The 20,735-nt window shown below is 42.6% G+C and overlaps 1 protein-coding gene across 7 annotated transcripts in view; it reads left to right on the top strand.

Annotated features, from left to right (window-relative positions):
* The window catches only part of DOCK9 (dedicator of cytokinesis 9), a 277,528-nt gene that overhangs the window by 203,843 nt on the left and 52,950 nt on the right, over positions 1-20,735 (top strand). For all 7 annotated transcript variants that reach the window (XM_081214643.1, XM_081214647.1, XM_081214645.1 and 4 more), the window contains exons 30-37: positions 594-705; positions 3,841-4,019; positions 4,261-4,374; positions 6,567-6,687; positions 11,258-11,391; positions 13,436-13,550; positions 17,260-17,326; positions 18,702-18,749. In XM_081214643.1, the coding sequence (XP_081070769.1) occupies positions 594-705; positions 3,841-4,019; positions 4,261-4,374; positions 6,567-6,687; positions 11,258-11,391; positions 13,436-13,550; positions 17,260-17,326; positions 18,702-18,749 (890 nt within the window). The remainder of the gene's footprint in view (positions 1-593; positions 706-3,840; positions 4,020-4,260; positions 4,375-6,566; positions 6,688-11,257; positions 11,392-13,435; positions 13,551-17,259; positions 17,327-18,701; positions 18,750-20,735) is intronic.

Here is a 20,735-nt window from a genome sequence, read left to right as displayed (position 1 = left end):
TGTGTCTATAATTATAAGCTGCCTGAAATCCTTTATTGAAGTAAGAGGAGCATAAATGATAAATTCCCTAAAAGTCAGTGGAGGACATTGTTTAATGAAATGTGTTCCCAATTTTCTTCTTTTTTTTTTTTAATAAATTTATTTATCTTGGGCTGTGTTGGGTCTTCGTGTCTGTGCGAGGGCTTTCTCTGGTTGTGGTAAGCGGGGGCCACTCTTCATTGCGGTGCGCGGGCCTCTCACTGTCGCGGCCTCTCTTGTTGAGGAGCACAGGCTCCAGACGCGCAGGCTCAGCAGTTGTGGCTCACGGGCCCAGTCGCTCCGCGGCATGTGGGATCCTCCCAGACCAGGGCCCGAACCCGTGTCCCCTGCATTGGCAGGCAGACTCCCAACCACTGCGCCACCAGGGAAGCCCCCCAATTTTCAAACAAATCCCTGCAGACATCCTGAAATCTGTAAAATAGCCTAGAGCGTGCAGCTCTTAAGACAGGGAAGAGGCTAAAGACGAGTGTGTGATTCCTAATAGGTTTTTCAGGAGGCTGTATAAAGTATCCACTGAGGTATTTAACTTACGACTAACCGTTTTTTTCCTGCAGACCCTCTTTGAATACAAATTTGAATTTCTCCGCGTGGTGTGCAATCATGAACATTATATTCCATTGAATTTACCAATGCCATTTGGAAAAGGCAGGATTCAAAGATATCAAGGTAATCTATCTTTAAATGTATTAATCCTAGTCTTTTCAGAAAGAGAGCCATTCATTTTTAATAAGAAAAGAGAATTAGTTCACACATGACATTCAAATTATCTGATATTTTTCATTGATGAATTGATTTTTTTTCTTGTTAAGTTTCCATTTTTTAAAAAATTGATAAAATGCTATGTAGGAACTTACTTTTTTTTAGCAAATTTACCAGACTACAGATCATGCCAGTGTGACTCTTTCATTGAAAAATTCCATTGCTTAAACAATAGTAATCCATTTTATTTACTGTAGTTTATTTTTATTTGTTTCACTTTTCTTTTTTCTTATGAATTAGCTTTTCTTTCACCAGCTGTGGAGTCAAATGACACTCCTGTAGGTAGGTGTGGGGTGTGACGCTTGCTTTCTTGCATCTTACTCCTTTAAAAGAAAAAGAATGCAAGTGATTGCTGAAATGCTTACGTATGCTATTCATGTAGGCATTTGCCATATACTTGGATCGGTTTTAAAATTGATGATAAACCAGTGAATTTGTTCTCACTGTAGCTAAGACATTGCCATAGCATCCCCAGCAGGCATCTGGTTTTTTTGCACCTGGGGTCACTAGGTCCTCTAGGACGTTTCTTTAAGAAGTAAAACAAACAAACAAAAAGCTCTGCTTCATTTCAAAAATGTATTATTCCACCATTTTCATAGTCCTTGTTTATAGCAGTAGCCGTAACCTATGTCACAAGCAACGTGGCTTTTCACATGCTTTTTATGTTTGCATGCTGAGTCTTTATTAACTGTTCTGTATCCTTTTTGAGTTTGAAGAGAATTAAGCTCATAGAGATTTCTTTGTCTTCACTGAGTAAGTCAAATGAATCAAATTAGTCTCTTGGGTCTGTCAAGTAATATCTAGCACCTTGTATGTGCTCAGGATTATTTATGCTAAAGGAGAGAAAAAGTAGAAGGATGCCACCAAACTATTAATAACACCTAAATCAACACCGACTCTGAAATTCAGAGAGAAACTCACAAAGGAATTCATTCAGAGACATAAATACCTTACCTTCTAAAGAGCAAGGAGGGGGACTGTGGTCTGAAGTTGGCGGCCCTGCATTCAGCAAATACTTGCTCAGCACCAGCTATACCTAGCCTTGGGATAGAGCTGTGGACAACAAGGATGAAATCCCCTGCTGTCTTACCTGTGTGAAATACGTAGAACATGAGAGAGTGATAAGTGCGAAGGAGAGAGAAATAAAGCAAGGGAAGGGGATAGGCAATGGGCTGGCATTGAGATCAGGTGGCCAGGCAAAGCCTCACTGAGAAGGCAACTTTGGGGTGATAATTGAAGATGGTGAGGGGTTGAGCGCCTGGGCTCTTCAGCATCCCCCATCCAGCCCCAGCCCACCCGCCTGTCCCACCCCACACTGTTCCCCACATGCCGGGCACACCTGCTGGACCCAGCTCCGCACACATGGCAGGCCCTCCCCGCACTTCTCAGCCTCACACAGCACCTCCCTGGGGATCCTCGTCTTCCTCCTGGCCAGTCACTCAGCACCTCCAGTGTGGGCCCAGCCAGGTCTCCCCCTCGCCTCTCCCAGCGCCCCACATGGAGTGAATTGCTCCCTACCCTGCACCCCAGACCCTCCTTCACCCCACCTTCAGTTCCTAGCCCACCTGTCCTTGGAGACCGTGACTGTTTTCCTCTCACCTCTCAGGGTGCTGAGGATAGCTCTTTCTGCCCAGCGGTTGGGCAGTGAACGCGTGCTAATGTCCATCTTCCCCACTGGCCCAGTTGTCTATGCTGTAGAACCAAGTGAGGAGTGAGGAGGAGACCCTTCAGGTACCCCACAGACTCGCACAGGCTCTCAGTAGACTGTCAGGGTATTGGTGGCTAGAAGGGCTGCCCTAGGCAGGTAGCGTGAGTCAGCTACAGATAATTTCCATAACTGCACTGATAGGAATAAAGTTCCGGGTTTTTTTAGCATCCTCCTTCCTCTTACCTTCTCACCTGCTCCTCCACTCTCCCCTCTGCACACGCACACGTACACACACACACACGTGTACAGTTAAACCCATAAATAGTTTTCCTTCTAAGGGGATCATGTGAATTCAAGCTGTGAACTGTCTTTTCAGTAAACTGGACTTAAAAATCATTAACAGTGGACGTGAGTGTTCTGGAAAGATGAACACTCTTTCCCCTCCTTCTGCTAAAGAGTTCATAGGACTTGGGGCAGACTTTGAATAGATTTAGAAGCAACTAACATGGCATTACAGTTAAAGGAGAGGCCTATAGATTTTCCTCTAACAATGGATTCAGTATAAGAATTTAAATCCGAGCCACAGCTTTCTGGATAGGTGTATTTCAGCTTTAGAGTGTGATGTTTAGCTGCTTTTATTTACCCTCCCTCAGTAGGTTTCACGTTTGCTTATTATCTCTTTTCCAGAAGAGCTTTCAGTCTTGTCACTTAGCTTGCTGATGACTTACTAGTTTGATTTGGTGCTTTGTCCATTTTAGTTCTAATTTATATCCGTTTTCTATTGGCTTTCTGAGGTAAAGAAGTTTTAAGAGTATATTTTAGAAAATTTTAAGTCAAATAAGATCTTCAGTGATAGCAAAATAATAGGTAATATGGTAACTCGTTCATTTTAAACACATTGGGTTTTAATGGGCATTAATGACCAGGAAATCGATAAATGAACTCATGTAGTGAAGAACACTTTAATAGACCACCTATATTTATTCTTTAATTACGTGTCTGTTATGCACAAATTACTCCCCTAGAATGTTGTCAGTTGCTACAATTTTATTTTGAAATTTCATACCAATAACAAAATTACATTTGTAATATAACATGCTGTTCTGTATTCTAAAAATTGGTACTAAAACGATTCACTAACTTAATAATTATGTAGGATGGAATAATACCTTTTAAAATCAACATCCAGTGCATTTATTTGTATTTAAATTTCGTTTTCACTTTGGAGTACAGAGCAGTATTTTAGGTTATCAGCCCTTTCCCCTTGGAAGCCAGATATGACCACCTGATGACACACACAGGGGAGGCTGAAAGCAAAGGATGGGCTTGGTTTTTATTTTATTCAAAGAGTGTTACATCCTTTCGAACTAAAGCGGTTTCTATCCTCATTTCAGATCTCCAGCTTGACTATGCGTTAACGGATGAGTTCTGCAGAAACCACTTCTTGGTGGGACTGTTGCTGAGGGAGGTGGGGACGGCCCTCCAGGAGTTCAGGGAGGTCCGGCTGATCGCCATCGGGGTGCTTAAGAACCTGCTGATAAAGCATTCTTTTGATGACAGATACGCATCCAGGGTGAGTGTTCCCTAATGGAAGGAAATACGATGGATAAATGTCCTTCATTTTGAGTAATATAAAGAAATAAGCCATTAGACAATTAGTGGTAACAGCACTAAGACTTTCTCTGTTTATACAATAAAATCTAACAGCAGTCTTTATAGGACGGATCCAAATACAGGAGACGGCCAAGTGCTAGCTCAGTCCATCGTTAAATTCCGAGTCCGGGATAAACTCACGCTTTACGCCTTTGTTTCAGAGCCACCAAGCAAGGATAGCTACTCTCTACCTGCCTCTGTTCGGTCTCCTGATTGAGAATGTCCAGCGGATCAATGTGAGAGATGTGTCTCCCTTCCCCGTGAACCCTGGCAGTGTACGTAAGCACATTCACATAGACACAGCCTGTGTTTGCTTCCTGTGGCTGCCCTAACAAAATACCACAAACTGGGTGGCCAAAAACAACAGAAATGTATTCTCTCACAGTCAGAAAGCCAGAAGTCCAAAATCAAGATGTCAGCGGGGTTGGTTCCTTCTGGAGGCTCTGGGTGAAGAGTTGGTTCTATGCCTTTCTCTTGGCTTCTGGTGGTTGCCCGAAATCCTTGCTTTTTTTAGCTTATAGCTGTATCACTCCAATCTCTGCCTCTGTCTTCACATGGTGTTCTCCCTGGTGTGTGTCTGTGTCTCTGGTGTCCTGTCCTGTCCCTATAAGGACACCAGTGCTTGGATTTAGGGCCCACCCTAATCCAGGATGACATCGTCTTATCTTACATCTTAATTACATCTGCAAAGACCCTCTTTCTAAATAAGGTCACATTCTGAGGTTCAGGGTGGATACGCAATTGGAGGGACACTATTCAACTCTACACGTCTCCTCTTTTTTTGCCCCTAAAACCATAATAATCTACAGTAGTCTTGGTAAGTTGCATTTCTGGCTAAGACGGGGTCAATCAGTTTCAACTCTTGTTAAAAATCATTATAGGGCTTCCCTGGTGGCGCAGTGGTTGAGAGTCTGCCTGCCTATGCAGGGGACACGGGTTCGTGCCCCGGTCCGGGAAGATCCCACATGCCGCGGAGTGGCTGGGCCCGTGAGCCATGGCCGCTGAGCCCGCACATCCGGAGCCTGTGCTCCGCAGCGGGAGAGGCCACAACAATGAGAGGCCCATGTACCGAAAAGAAAAAAAAAAAAAAATCATTATAAAAAGCCATGCTTTCCTGATGGCTCGTTTTCTTGTAAGATTTCAGGATCTTCTTTGTGTATCCAACAAAAAGTTATAGAGGAAGGAGTTTATTTTAAAAAAAAAGCATAGTTCTAACCTCTGTGCTATAAGAGCTCAGTGCTAGCCCCGGTTCTGATGTAACATACTACACGGTCTTGGAAAAGCCACCTCTTTGGGCTGAAGTTTCTCTGTGTCTGTAAAATTAGGAAGATAATCAGACTGGATGTCGGGGGGCCAGGGTGAATGATCCCACCTCCCCAAACTGACCACCTTAATTTACTTCAGCTTTATGCAGTCATTTAAAGATACACTGGAAATTAAGTTGACTGAAGGATGATGCCAGAAATGATCTCAAAGCGTTTTGGTTGGAGACAATCTGCCATTAGTTTGGACAGGTGTTAGCAGTTCAGCAGTGCCCTTTTCCTGTTTATTCTGGACCCGTGAACCGGCTCCATTGTTCATCTTGCCACTTTGTCATTACAGCATACACCGGGGGAGCTCCCTTGTGTGTATTTCTGTCCCTTTTCCCCCAACGGTGGTGCTTCGTCCTGTTTTCTCTACCTCTCCTACGTGATGGTGCATTGAGATGAACTGTATTTATGGACTAGTTTTTGTAGCTCCAAAGAGTGTGAATGTTCACTGTCCTTACATGGAATGCACCACACTAATCTCACCCTCTACAACATTGTATTTCACATGTATATTCTCTAAATTTGTCTGCTTTTCTAATCGGAATAAGTAATTCAGGGTGTAATGCTACCTATCTGTACCGCTTCAATCCTGAGAAAAATGAACACCAGCTTTTGCTTTGGCTTTCATGAACGTAAAATCCCTTTTATGACATAACTTCATAATGAACATAATTTTTCCACTGATTGAGAATTCACATGAAGCACCCGCCTTGCAGAGATTTTCACTGCTGCTACTGTGAGGTCACTTGTTCCTTTGGGAAGATTGCTGATGTGAAGTAAAAACACAACATTCCAGTTAGAACGGGCACGTGAGGCTTCCTTTGAAGGAAGAAACATACTGAAATAATCTACAGAAATGTGGGGCACCAGAGCTCCGGAAAGGGAAGGGTGCTAGACCTCCTGGGAAATACAGGACTTCATGGGCCGAGGTTTCTCCACCCGCCCCAGACCTGAAGTGCCCCGTGCTCCCTCCTCCTGCCGCTTCTCTGACCCACACACCCCACCTCCACCCCCTGCTGTCCTCCTCCCACTCGGGCACGTTTAACATGCCAGGCTGTTGCGTCCTATTCTTACGCTCCCCCTCACACTGCCAAGAACTGTTGGTGAATCCTTTAAAGTCACCTTCAATTGTTTCTTGTCTCTCTCCTCCTTGACAGACTGTGAAGGAGGAATCCCTTACTTTGCCAGCCGTGAACCCGATGGTGACACCGCAGAAGTCTGGGAGCACGCTGGATGCCAGTCTGCACAAGGACCTCTTTGGTGCCATCTCTGGCATTGGTAATGCTCGGGCTCCGACCTGCTTCTCTGCAGTCTAATTCGGAAAAGCGTCTTTAATCCGATCACTTGTTAGCTTTCAGATCAGAACTTTGAAGTCTTGAGTTTCTATTTCAGATATTCTTCTCCTGATTTTGTTCCTCAGCTGTGAAACCCCTTAACTCTACACTGAAATAAAGATCTCAGATTTCAGGAATAACACATGTAGTATACTTAACCACATATTTTTCCTGTTTGCTTTTTGTTTAATGCGTGTTAATTTTTCATTTTAAACCTCCAAACTGGATTGTTCAAGCTTTTAGGAAAAGAATATCTTTGCAAGTGTGTGTGTGGTGGGTAGGATTTATTTGTAGTGTTAACGATTTAGATGACATGTGACAGACTGATTGCTGATGGAGATACTGGTTTATAGCTAGAATGCAGTCCTGAAATCAGTTTTCTAAAATCCTCTTCCCTACAATATTTTTTTCTATCTGAAATAATGTTAGAGCAGCCCCCATGGGGAGGAAAACAGATGGCATAAATCAAGATTCAAATTGAGTCGTTTTTCCATAAGAAAATGCCTGAGAAATGTATTTATTAATACTCTGAGCACATGTGCCAGCTCCTTCATAAAGATAATGGTACAAAAAATATATATATATCTTCACAGACACTCACAGGCTTATGCTGTCTTTATATTTCTTCCTCTCTTTTACACCACAGTTTGAGTAAATGAAGCATCCTGCTGTGGCTACTGCTTAGACCACCCAATAATGGAACTAACTCATAGGGCAGAATAAAGGGCAGTCCTTTTACCTAATTAATCTGCAGGACTGTGGTTCATTCTGAGTTTATGTCCTTAGCTTTTGTGTTGTTCTAGTTGCTAACGTGGTATTTCATGTAGGTGATGAAACTGGCCATACTGTAAAATTGGAATCTGCATACCAATGCTCAGATTTATCCCATAACGCCCATACCAATCTTTAATCTTACTTCTGTTTCTGTGTGTTTTTCGTAGTCACACTTACTACCTCATTTGGCGTTGTAAAGATGAAGTGAGTTAATTCATACAAAATGCGGAGCCTGGCTCGTGGTATCGCCATTGCCTTTCTCACGGGGCCCTCACTCCGTCTCCTTTGCCTCACTCTCTCCACAAGCCCAGCCGCTCTCCGGGAGTGGGGAAGGGGTCCTTTCAGGGGCTTTGTCTGCAGCGGTTCCCAGCACTGTTTTTAAAGTCGGACAGATGTGGCTTTGGATCCAGACTCCACCATTTACAATTGCCATGGGCAGGGTGTCTCTCCTCTTTACCCTGTGTCCACATCTCAAAAATAGATTCGCGGTGAGGGATGAAGAGCTAGTTGAATGTGTGCAGTGCTGGGCAAGGTAAACAGTGTTATTATTTGACCGCCATTATAACGAGCACAGGTCTTCAGTGTTATTCATGCTTTGTGATAGACTCTTCGTAGCCTAAATCTTAACCCTCTGTCCTCTCTGACCAGTATTCTGTAGGATTCAAGGCTTTGTGGAAATGATGAAACTAGAATGAGGTGATGTTTTGACTCCGACTTGATTCTCCAATTCCACGTTCACCTTGTTAGGATTTGGGATGCCTTGAGAATAGAGAGATGAGCCGAGGGGGGTCTTTAGCACAACTTCAGTGACATAAATGGCCTTCGATTGCTCTGTGTTCGTGGTGAAGTTACAAAAAGTTCTCAAGGCTAATTTTGTCCCATTTCATTCTTTCTTGACTTTCAAGATCCGGATCCACTCTTCATGGGAATTCACCACAATAGACTTAATTTATACTCAGGCTTTTATCTATGTTGCCCCCATCTTTAAACACTTTAATCCTTGTTTCCTTTTAGGAATGCCTTCCAGGAAAGCCCCCACCTTTGAACTGGGTTTACTAGTTGTTTTCTGGTAGCTTTAGCAATTCTTCTTTTATTCATCAAGGAATTTCCAGTTAGTTTTTGTCCCAGTGCTTATGCTTCAAGAGCTGACTTTCTCCTTACGTCTCTTAAGGAAATTCTGTTTCCACACTTACTGAGAATGTACCCTCGGCAGTTTTTTTAATGTCTTTGGAACATGGTGCATGAAAATTTCTGAAACCGATTCATTGCCTGGATAAAAACTACTCTAAGATTACATTCATTTTAGGGGCTTCCCTGGTGGCACAGTGGTTGGGAGTCCGCCTGCCAATGCAGGGGACACGGGTTCGAGCCCTGGTCCGGGAAGATCCCACATGCCGCGGAGCACCTAATCCCGTGAGCCACAACTACTGAGCCTGCTCTGTAGAGCCTGTGAGCCACAACTGCTGAGCCTGTGTGCTGCAGCTACTAAGGCCCGCGCGCCTGGAGCCCATGCTCCGCAGCAGGAGAGGCCACCGCAGTGAGAGGCCTGCACACCGCGGCAAGGAGCGGCCCCCGCTCGCCACAGCTGGAGGGGGCCCATGCACAGCAGCGAAGACCCAACACAGCCAAAAATAAATTAAAATTTTAAAAAAAGATTACATTCTCAAGGCATGCATTCTTAGGCTCAGGGTTCCTTTACCTACCTACTCAGTGTATTGCATTTTGCTGTCTGTACAAAGGGGAGAGAGTTAAATTAAATTTCTTTTAAAAGTTATACACTGGGCCAGGATATTTAAAAAAAAAAAAAACACACACACACACACACACACACACACACACACACACACACACACACACACACACACACACACACACACACACACACACACACACACACACACACACACACACACACACACACACACACACACACACACACACACACACACACACACACACACACACGGAACATAGTTCTACTAAGCATGTTGATTTTGATTTATTGCCTTTACATCTGTTTGCCTTAGATTAGGACTCCTGTTCTGGAACTGAGCCTAAAACTTTGAGAATTTAATGTCTAATTTTACTTTACTGAGAGCCTTTTTCTCCTGAGTTCTGTGTTCTACACTAAGTATGAAGTCTGGTTATATTAGGAAGACGATAGTTATAGTTTGGTCACAGTGCATGTTTCTTTTCTCTCTGAGTGTAGAAAAAGGCCCCTGGCTTTTTCATAGCGTTTTTACCTGCACCCTGTGGCAGTCAATCACCGAGTTCCTATTCTGGGTAGGCGCAGCCCCTGGCCAATGGTTTACGTGTTCCTGCCTGCACTTACATTTTCAGATTCCCTTAGCCTTCTTTGCTTGATATACTTAATACACTGAATTGGTTTCAGAGATGGTGGTGGATAAACCTGAGTGTTAGGGGCGGGGAGGGGATCAACTTCGAGGTGTATCAGCCCATGGCAGTAATTTGCAGGCTGAAACCCAGAAAGGGCCTGCCTGTTCTGAGGTGCCAAGGAAAGGCATCTCAGGTGAAGACAGCTTGGGGGTGGGAGGCTGTGCTTAAAGCTTGCTGCAGTGTGGCGCCGAAAGTCTTCCGCAATGTGCACTGCCAGCCCAGCCTTGCAGCCAGAGACATGCCTTTTGGTTCAAGCCAGAATGCAAGTCTAAGAGTCATTTTTAATTATGTGATTTATTTAAATCTTATCTAAGCAGGAAGTCATCTATTACTTTTAAAAATTCCACAGTATTGAGGTAGGGGCTGACTTCTCCCTTAAAATGCTATTTTTTCAACAGATGTCACAAATTTTATTTCCAAGTTAGATTTCCTTTCTGCTTGTAACTGTTTATTGCAGAGATCCCCAAACATTCTCAATTCACAGCACCCTTATTAATCAAAGTAATTTTTCATGGAGTCCCCAGGCCAAAAGAAACACCTAATGGTTCTGTTTATTAGGTACTTAGGGCCAAATAATAAGTACTTATAACCTAACAACTTAGTAGGCATTTGAAAACTATACACATACATAAAGAAAAAAATTTTTATTTTTACTAATGATTCTTACTAATGGGTTGTGTGTGCCTGTTGGGCGCTACGCGGCTCCTCAAATTTGGAATCAGATCGCTCACCGACATTCTCATTTCCTGTTCCACACTGATTTTCACCCAGTACTTGCTTTTTATCATAGCGACCACCAAATACCCCGCTTCGCAGAGATATGACATCATGGAAAGGAATGTAGCACAGTCGGAGGTTGAAACTACAGTTTCCGGCAGATGTCAAGTATCACTGTGTTTTCCTTGAAATTTTAAAATGTCCCATGACACCCCTCAGAGTTTTCTGGGGTACCTCAGCCCGCCGTTTGAGTGCTGCGGGTTTATTGCATGGTTTAGTTTTTTTTTAATTTGATAGTTGTAGGTGGGTTTATCTTTTTAATTTTTTGAAGTCTTTATTCTACCCCAGTCTGAACCAGCATGTTCTCCTTTAGTCTGAGCAATCCAAGGTGGTTTCTCATAAGTGAATTGATGGTTATGTCTGAACGTTTCAGATTAACGGTTATTGTATCTCAATCTAAATGGCCTGGTTCTTTAAAGGAGAGGGAATCGAATGAAACTCTTGAGCCAGCTTTCTCACAGGAAAAATAAGTGCCATAAAAGCAGTTTCCCTTATTAAAGTTGAGTACTTATTTTTATTTTGTTCTGTCTCACCAAACCTTTGGTCTTGGCTTGATTTCTGTTTAGCTTCTCCATATACAAACTCAACTCCAAACATCAGTAGTGTGAGAAGTGCTGATTCAAGAGGATCCCTCATAAGCACAGATTCCGGGAACAGCCTTCCAGAAAGGAATAGTGAGAAGAGCAATTCCCTGGATAAGGTAATTTCTTTTAATGTAACTTAAGTGTTTCTTACAACTAATGGATTTAGCCCAAAGTAAGCATGCTTCATGTTCTAGTGTTCAGTAAGTATGACCTTTTCGTTTTTCCTTAAACAACTCAGTTAACCTGGGGTAGATGATCTCAGAGTATGATCTAAGGATGGAGCCCATTCCCTGAAACCCCCTGATTCCTGTTCTAGGATTTCATCAGGGCAGTGTTTACAGTGGAGCACTTTGAGCCAGTGGTTCTGGCAGTTTGAACACGTAGGGAAATCAAAATGCCACTTGCTTAGAATCCCCACGGTCTGTGTGCCAGGGAACACCAATTATAACACAGTTATCCATGCGAATGGGCGTTGGATCCGAAGCTGGCTCCAGAAAAGATTAATCAGTCATATAGACGATGCAGGGATAAGGCTTTATTTGAAATCACTCTATTCATACTGTGCCCCCAGCACAACACATCCTCCTCATATTTAACTATTTTTTTCTTGAAATACCTAAGTTTGGAATTTTGTGCAGATGGATAAAGCTTGGATTTAAACCTGGAACCATGATAGATTAGTCTCACCTCGGCCACTGTTTTCCTAAGTTATTTCAAGTTATAGGTGAGTTATGTATAGGTTAAGTTAAGTTATAGGTTTATGTGCCGATAAGCAAGTGATTCTCTTAGGGATGTATTCCTAGTTCTCAGAAACGTGGAAGCCTCCCTTCCTCGGGGTCAGGTTTGTAACCTTACCGCGGTCATGTGGCCGACCTCGCCGTGATGATCCTCAGCTGCGGTTCTGTAGCCGTCCGAGCATCTCCGCGCAGGTGTCATGACCTGTCGAACTTTTCCCTTGACCCTGACATGCCTTCGTGCGTAGAGGGAGAAGCTGCTCAGAAGGCACTCGGCTTGTGTCATACGCGGAGCTGGAGAGGAGGAGGGCGGCGGCCAGTCAGCCAGGAGACACCGGGTCACCATGGACTTCTCGCTGCTAACACTGCTGCCTCTGCCGGAGGAGGCCCCGCAGGCGGCACCCCTGCTCCCGCTGCAGGGAGACCTGGGCTCTCCCAGCGGCGCTGATGAAGTGGGTGGGCGGGAGGTGCACCCGCACCACGGCTTTGCCACTAATTGCAGTGTGTCTCTTCCTATAATAAAAATACTCGTGTATGTTATTAGTTAAACCTGATTAGTATATATCTTTTCCATTGCCCACCAGTACCTTGAATGAAAGATATTTTTTTACTGACCTTTCTGCTTTGGTATTTGGCAAAAAATTTTTCCAGATTTCAATTGGAAATATAACTTTCAAGATTTTTAAATTTCTTGTGTTTTTTGAATGAGATGAGATTCTTGTTCTTTTTTTTTTTAAGTGAATGCTTTGAACATGGTGTGAACCTGCTGTCTAGTGGCAAAGCTGCCCTCACCCTGCGCCCTGAGCTTTCTGAAGTTTGCAGTGTTGAGCTAAGCTGATGATGGCGTGATCTCATCAGTTTAGGGGCTTTGGTCCTGCTGCACTGAGGTGTCCCTGTTTGTCCCTATCAGGCACCTGCCTGTGGTTTTCCCCCAAGGCTGCCCCAGGATGTAACAGAATAACAGTGACTCAGCTCCAGGCTTTAGTGGCTGGTCCATAGCAGCCCCTTGGACTTAATTTGCTGTTTTCAGCCACTGACGTTTTCCTGAGGATATGCTTGGTTTGGCACTGTCTTCTGAAACATCATTTCTGTTTGGTCTTAGCACACAAAGTTTTTTGCATGAAGTTTTACTTGGCATTTCGGCACTAAGCCAGTAACTACGACTGGTTTTTCAGTTTGAAAGGTCTGTGCTTTCTGGCTTGTCCTGGGAGAGTGTGCCAAGGAGACAAGACAGAGCTTCCATGGATTAACACTTGTGTGTATTTGGTGATGGTGTGCTTGTAGTTCGTTGACAAATCATTTATACCTTCCAATTTGTATGATTTGACTCAGTTTGAAGACTCTTTCTCTTCCAAAGGAGAAAAGTGAACCTAATTTTGTTTTACCTGTAACGAAGGAGAAGAATCACTTCTGTTTCCTTCTTTAGCACCAGCAAAGTGGCACCTTGGGAAATTCTGTCGTTCGCTGCGACAAACTTGACCAGTCTGAGATTAAGAGCCTGCTGATGTGTTTCCTCTACATCTTAAAAAGCATGTCTGATGGTAGGTAAAAAAAAAAAGAAGATATCTGTTCTACTTTCCTTGTTTCAGTATTTGGTTTATTTTTCTAAAAATTATAGTTGGTTCAAAGTGTTTAAGGATTTAAAGGGATTTTCTCTCTTGTTTGAAATACATATTAATTTACTGAATGTACTAGAAATAAAAGTCTTAATTTGGAAATTTATTTTCATTAATTATTGTGTTTCAGAAAGAGTTCTAAAATGTGAATGGCGTATTTTAAAAATTTATATTAAGCTCAGACAGACATCTTCACTAAGGGAGACAGAAGCAGATAAATGAAATAGCTTTTGATTTTTTTTTTTAATTTCATTTGTCCAAGCAAACTTACTGGCAACTTGTGTAATTTTATTAGTCAGTCTCTTGAATTAGAGAATGTAGTGTTGGTGACCTAAGCATCTCTTCCATTTACAGTATGTGTGACATTCCTGGCTTTAACTAGAGGTGGGGTGTGTTTAGTTTTCTAATGGAAATAGTGGTATTCTGGTAGATTAAGCTTCTGATTAAGGGTTTGACCACCACATTTTAAAATAGATATGACCACAACCATTAATGCTTTATCAGTACCATTTAAAGCTTGTAAACATCCATGGCAGGACAGTTCCAACTCTGATTGTGTGATATAAGCAATCACTTGAAACTGTGCCATAGTATAATGTCACAGTTCTTATCTTGGTCAAAAATCTTCTTAATTTTCCTGTAACAAATTAGGAAGGGTACTGTGAGCTTCATTAAGGTCATTGAGAGAAGACAAACTCTTTTGAAAGTAAAATGCCATTTTTGGAGACCTGAAGCCCACTTGTCTGGTGGCAGGGGGTGTGGGCATTGAGCATCCAGGGGAAGGTACTTCTGCTGCACATAGTGTTTCTTTTGTCTCGAGCTTCCATTTCAGCAGCACCAGGAGCCTGACCTGTAGCTCAGAGGTTAGGAGCAGCATAGGATCCTTAAAATGCGTTGGAACTGGAGGATTTTACTCTTCTGTCAACATGTTACTTTAAAATAGCTATTTTGAAAAACACAAGCAGACAAGAATTTTTTTTGTGAATGATGACCAAATACAAAAGCACCAGGCTCTTATTCTGATTTTTCAGTTAGAAAGTTGAAATTCTTCCCATTAAGTCAAACGTTCTCAATTTTCATCATGGTAGTGGGTTTCAGCCAGCATTATATAGTCCTGTTTTTCCTTTATTGAAAGTTTTCTTTAAAATATTTTACATTTCAAATATTAAATGTGATGTGTAACTAGAAAATAACTGTTTTTAAAAAACAAATATACAAGAAATTTTGCATCCAAGTGAAAGTTACCCTTTAAAGTCAGCCTTTTGGAAGGCCAGGCACATATTTTAAAAATGCAACTTCTTCAAAACAGTTTTAGAATATCCTTTTTTTTTTTTTACAACTACTGTTGTTACACTTTTTTCCCCTTTATTTATTTATTTATTTATTTTTTAATTTATTATTTATTTATTTATTTATTTATGGCTGTGCTGGGTCTTCGCCTCCGCGCCAGGGCCCTCTCCAGCTGCGGCGAGCGGGGGCCACTCCTCATCGCGGTGCGCGGGCCTCTCACCGTCGCGGCCTCTCCCGCTGCGGAGCACAGGCTCCAGACACGCAGGCTCAGCAGTTGTGGTGCACGGGCCCAGCCGCTCCGCGGCACGCGGGACCCTCCCAGACCAGGGCTCGAACCCGCGTCCCCCGCACCGGCAGGCAGACTCCCAACCACTGCGCCACCAGGGAAGCCCTCCCCTTTATAATTAGAATTTTTTTGTGTGTCTCATTTAAGAAATCTTTGCCTACCCGCCAGGCTCTGAAGATGTTCTCCTGTATTTTCTTTAAAAGCTGTATTATTTAAATTTTCACATTTAAATCTTAGTCTCTACCAAGCATTGGTTTTTGTGTATAGTATGGGGTGGGGGAGAAATTGCCTTTAGAATAGTTTACCAGACAGACACCCAACATCAGTTGTGTGACTAGCTCTGTAGCTGCTCTTTCCTTTCTCCCACGTTGAACGCGCACGGCCTACACGCAGGGCCCCTCGCCCTCCGTGCCTTCTTGTGCCTCCTTTCTCCGTCATAGAGCTTAGCTCTGTCTTCCCCCCTCCTCAGCCAATAGCCAGAGCACAGAGCAAGGAAAGGCCATGATGGAACCACCCGGCTGGCCAGCTGGTTCTGTCTGCTGGCCTCAGATGTCTGCACGTTGACCCCGAGAGGCCCAGCATCCAGGGAACTCCCTGGGTTCCCAACACACCAGCCTCAAGTAACCAGAGTCCGTCCCTCTGGATTCTAAACTTGAAACCCCCAAGAGATGGATGCTCCCCGACCCACCCTCTGGTCTAAGAGGCCAGCTGTGGCTTTCAAAATCAGGTGCACTTGATTTAAATCGCCATTCCACCGGCATTCTGTCAGCTGGTAGTTGGGAGAGTTACTTAGCTTCTCTGAGCCTTCATTAGTTCAGTTGTAAATGGAAACTCTGCCCCAGATCATGGTGAGAATTCGATGACAGGATATACGTGAAGTCATGAGACCTAGCACAGTGCCTGGTGCATAACAGGTACTTGGTATGTATCCCACAGCTTCTCCCACCTGTCACTGTTCTTGACAAGTGTAGAATAAAAGTCCATTGCCATGCATCTTCATGAGCCTCCAGCATCTCTGCAGCCAGCCTCTTGCTCATCTCAGGCCCCAAAGACTCAGTGGCTTTTTCCCTGAAAGAAATCTTTTAACGCATTTCTCAACTTCAATGTAAAATGTAAGAAGGCAAAAATGTTTTAACTATCACACGCTAACACTCTTTGTGCAATGTCGAATGGTTAAGAGTCATATGCAGAGAATGCTTCCTGTAAGTGAATTTGTAGGATTTGCCTTAACTAAAGATGCGCCCAGTTACTCTTGATAAAGAGCGGGTGTGGTTCTTAACCACTAGTACATTGTACCATTGTGCTAGGAAATAGGAACTCCCATACACTGTTATTTGGAAGGCTATTTGACAATATATGTCAGATTTTAAATGTACACACTATTAACATGGCTAGTTTACTTCTAAGAATTTCTCCTATAGATGTAGTTGGACGAGTGTGCACAGACGTATGTAAAAAGGATTTTTACTGAAGCATGATATATAACAGCAAAAAACTGGGGGGAAGGACAAGTACATGTCTGTCAGTAGGGGAGCTGGTTAACTCAGCTGCAGTACATCCATGGAGAGGACTGTCATGCAGCTTGGAAAAGACTGAGATAGATCCAGGCTTTCTTGCTGAATTAAACCTCAAAGGGCGAAACAGTGCCTGTAGGATACATGCTTCCACTGCAGTGCGTGTGTGTGTGTGTGTGTTGGGAAGGGGTTACTTACATACATGTCAGAATTTTCAACAGATTCTCTACTGGGGAGGGATTCTGTAGTGGGTAATTTTCTAGTCCATTTAAGAGCACATTATGTATAAGTTAAATAGGTACCATTTAGGGCTAGATGATGCATGCTGAAATTAAAGTTCAAATGTTCAAGTGTAGCTTCTTTATACTGACTAAGCCTGTTGTGCATGTTACCCCTTATAATAGATTAGTCACTGGTTTATCCTTTGATCAACTATAAAAGGGGGCCGAGGAAAGTTTGGAGGCCTACACTCTGAGGTCTCTTCCCATCTTATAATGTACGAAATACGCATTACAATTTAATCAAATAAATGTTTACTTTGCAGATGCTTTGTTTACATATTGGAACAAGGCCTCAACATCTGAACTTATGGATTTTTTTACAATATTGGAGTGAGTAGTTTCATCTTTGCTCATTGACTCTTGATTTTTCCTGGCTAGTTAAGAGGTGTGAAGAATACAGTGCACCAACAGTTGAACCAGGAATGCAATATATATTCACATCCACACTTATCCTTAAGCTCTTTCTCCTGGACCTAACCCCAACACCCACTCTCAGGGGCTCATGACCCAGTGGACAGCGACAGCCTTAAATGATTAGATATGTGATGATTGTAGATGAGAGGTTACTACTTGTGTGTATAAGCCATTTTAATTAAATAACACAACATTTATTTGCTGAATTCGGTGGATGATGCTCAGAAACTGAGACATAAAAATTGCTACAATTTAAAAATATGTAAAAGTGAAATCTTAAATACAGTCTATATTATTTTATCACTTTAGTTTAAGTTTTCCTTTAAGCTTTTTACTTTTAGAAACACGAATCTACAATCCCTTATCCAAAACTAGTGGGGCCAGATGAGTTTTCAAATCCAGAATTTTTTAGATTTTTGAAAAATTTACATAGAGAGTATATTCCGCAGCACCCCACAGTCAAGCACATGGTTGTTTCTGCAGTAAGAAGTTATTTCTGTGTACTGTGATCATTCACAGTAGTAGGTTAAATCATGACCAGGTAGCTTTACCTCTGTTAGTTGGGGTCATGATTTGCTGCCAAATGTGTTTGCACGAATTCGGTGCAAACCCATGGTGTTCAGAGCTTTGTGCATTTTGGAATTACGGTCTTGGTTCCCAAATCCATGGTCACTTCCTCTGCTGAGTTAAAGGTGGGAGTTGTCACATGTGAGACAAGATTCTAGTAAGTTCAGAAGAACTTGCTAGACATTGTTTTAACTGACTTTTATTAAATATATGATTTTTTTAAAAAAAAATCAATGTTGTAAACAAAATACAGTAAAGTAAAACAAAAAAACTACATACTTGATGTCTGTAAGGAACCAGTCCATTTACCTGAATCAAAAAAGAAAGCTCCTTACATAGGCTGAATGAGAACGAATAAGCCACTTGGAACAGTGCATATGGTTTCCACCGTGCCTTCTAAGGCAGATAGATGTGGAGTAAATATCCAGCCCCGAAGTCACCAGTCAATCCTGTCGGTCCTGGGCCTTTCTTCTGTGTTGCTCAGACCAGCCACCATGGCACTGACAGGAGCACAATATGCGGCCTCCCTTGCGTTTGATCATTTTCTCCGGGTTTAGAGGGACCTTCCAGAGAATTTCTGAAAACCGGAAGTAAGGGGCCAGTGGTAGATGTAAGAGCTTATTGAACATGTTACTGTGAATGGGTTTAAGCAAAGCCAAGTGTCCAAAATAAGTTCACCTCCAATAACTTGATCGCTCCCTAATAATCTTCATTCTCTCCGCAGAGTCTGCTTGCACCAGTTCCAGTACATGGGGAAGCGATATATCGCCAGGTACTGTGGGAGTTTTCGTTTGAAGTGTTGTGTCATTGTCTGTGTTGCTTGGATCCAGGAGTGTGGGAACTTGTGTGGGGACTGGCGGTTGTCATTCTCTTAAACCGCCGTGAAGACAGTGGCAGGTCTTTGGGTTGCTGCCCTGAAATCTGGTGGCATCTTTCACCTACGTTCCTCCGTTCCTTCTGTCTTGTTCTGTCTCAGGCATACCTCCTGGAAAGATTTTCCTCCGTGGCCTGTTGCTGCACTTCTCCGCTTCCTTCCACATCCTGCCTCGTGCTCTGTTCCTTCTGTCTCCTCTTTCTCTTCTCCCGACTCCTCTGGCTCTGTGTTCCCCCTCTTTCTTTTTTTCCTTCCTCAATGATCTCTCTTTCCCTTTTTCGCTTTCAAAGGTCCTTTTTTTACCATCCCACCTCCCAACTACAGAGTAATCTCTCATCAAACCGCTTTCCTCCTTAATGAAAGAATGTTTTCAGTCCATCTCAAATTTGTTTGGACTGCCACAAAAACCATCTCTAAAATTGAGCCTTTTCTCCTCTTTCTCTGAATAAGCTGTCTGTGCCCTCTGTTGCAATCTGACCAGAACTCTCTGTTGAGTATCACAGACCCTGACTGCCCTGTCCCAGCCATCCTCTCAGTTCCGCGCTGAGCTTGAGGAGAGCTGGACACTCACTGCTGATGGGCAGCCACGCAGCTCCTTCTCTGGAGGCTTTCCTCGGACTGCCCCTTGTCATTAGCGAGTTCTTACTCCTTCCTTGTTGCCATTCAGTGCGTCTGTGTTTGTTTTCTTCCGTTGTTGTGTATCCTGTGATAATGTATTCATGGGGTCTTGGTCTAAGCATCCTATTTTTCTATTGTTGTTGCTAAAATTTAATTATAAGTAAACATATTTATGTTTTAAGAAAAACTTTAAAATTTAGTTGTCATTGAGGTTTTTCGCTTATCTATAATTCTGCTTTACAACAATGAAATAGGAAATAGATTTTTAATAGACTTCCTATTTGAGTGTCAAGATTTCGCTCTTTATGGTAACATTGTTTTTTTCTTGAGATATTTGAGAAAGTTTCAGAATTGTGTTTATGTCAAATAAAAGTATGTTTTCTTTTAAAAAGCAAATGTAGAGAGACTATATTATGCCTTCTTCCTATTAATACTTTCTATTTTTAATTGAAATGTGGTGGCACTTAACGTTCTCTAATCTTAACTCTTATTTTTTATCGTAACGGTAATTTTTGCATTTGAGTTTTTTGGGTACTAAATGCAAATATATACAATGTGTCCTTATACAATAACTTCATCCTTTTTGACTTTGTCCCATGAAGATGGGCAAACAGTATATTTGCAACAGAAAGACACTGTGCTGGGGGAGCTTCACACCCTCTCATGGTGTTACCCACCTCACAAGATGGCATTTAGAAAATGTTGTGCAAATAGGATAAAATGCCTCAGAGCTGAACATGGTGAATGTGAAAAGCTGAAGATTTCTGCCCCAACAAACTATTTTGGAATTGGATTTTGTGAAGCAGTTAACTTATTTTTTCAAAGTCTCTAAATTTAATTTTTTTAAAGAAAAATCTTCTGACTTCTTAGGCACCCTGTATATATTTGCATGTAAAAGTATGCTTCCTTGGACTGTCTTAAAAATAAATGGGAATAGATAGGCGGGGTGGAGGATGGTGTTACTTTGTAATGTGCACAGTGGAAAGACGTGCCCTGTTTTATCGAAAATTGCCATGGTCTCTGCTGCACATGGAAGAGATCCTGAGTGATGATTTAAACGTTGTCAGTGTTTGCCCTCTATGGTGGTCCGGTTCTGTGAACACTGCGCCTTCTCATTGTGTCACTTTGAAATCACCCAGCAGCATGTTGCCCGATGGTATTCCATGCATGTCCTGTTCTACTCCACACAATAACACAGTGAGGGAGACGGTTGGCTACGGGACGGGTGACAGGTGTCATTCCAGCGCTGGTCTCATTTTTCATCTG

Source organism: Mesoplodon bidens (assembly GCF_964165515.1).
Source record: "Mesoplodon bidens genome assembly, chromosome: 17".
NCBI lineage: Eukaryota > Metazoa > Chordata > Mammalia > Artiodactyla > Ziphiidae > Mesoplodon > Mesoplodon bidens.
This window is presented reverse-complemented; position numbering and strand designations above follow the sequence as displayed.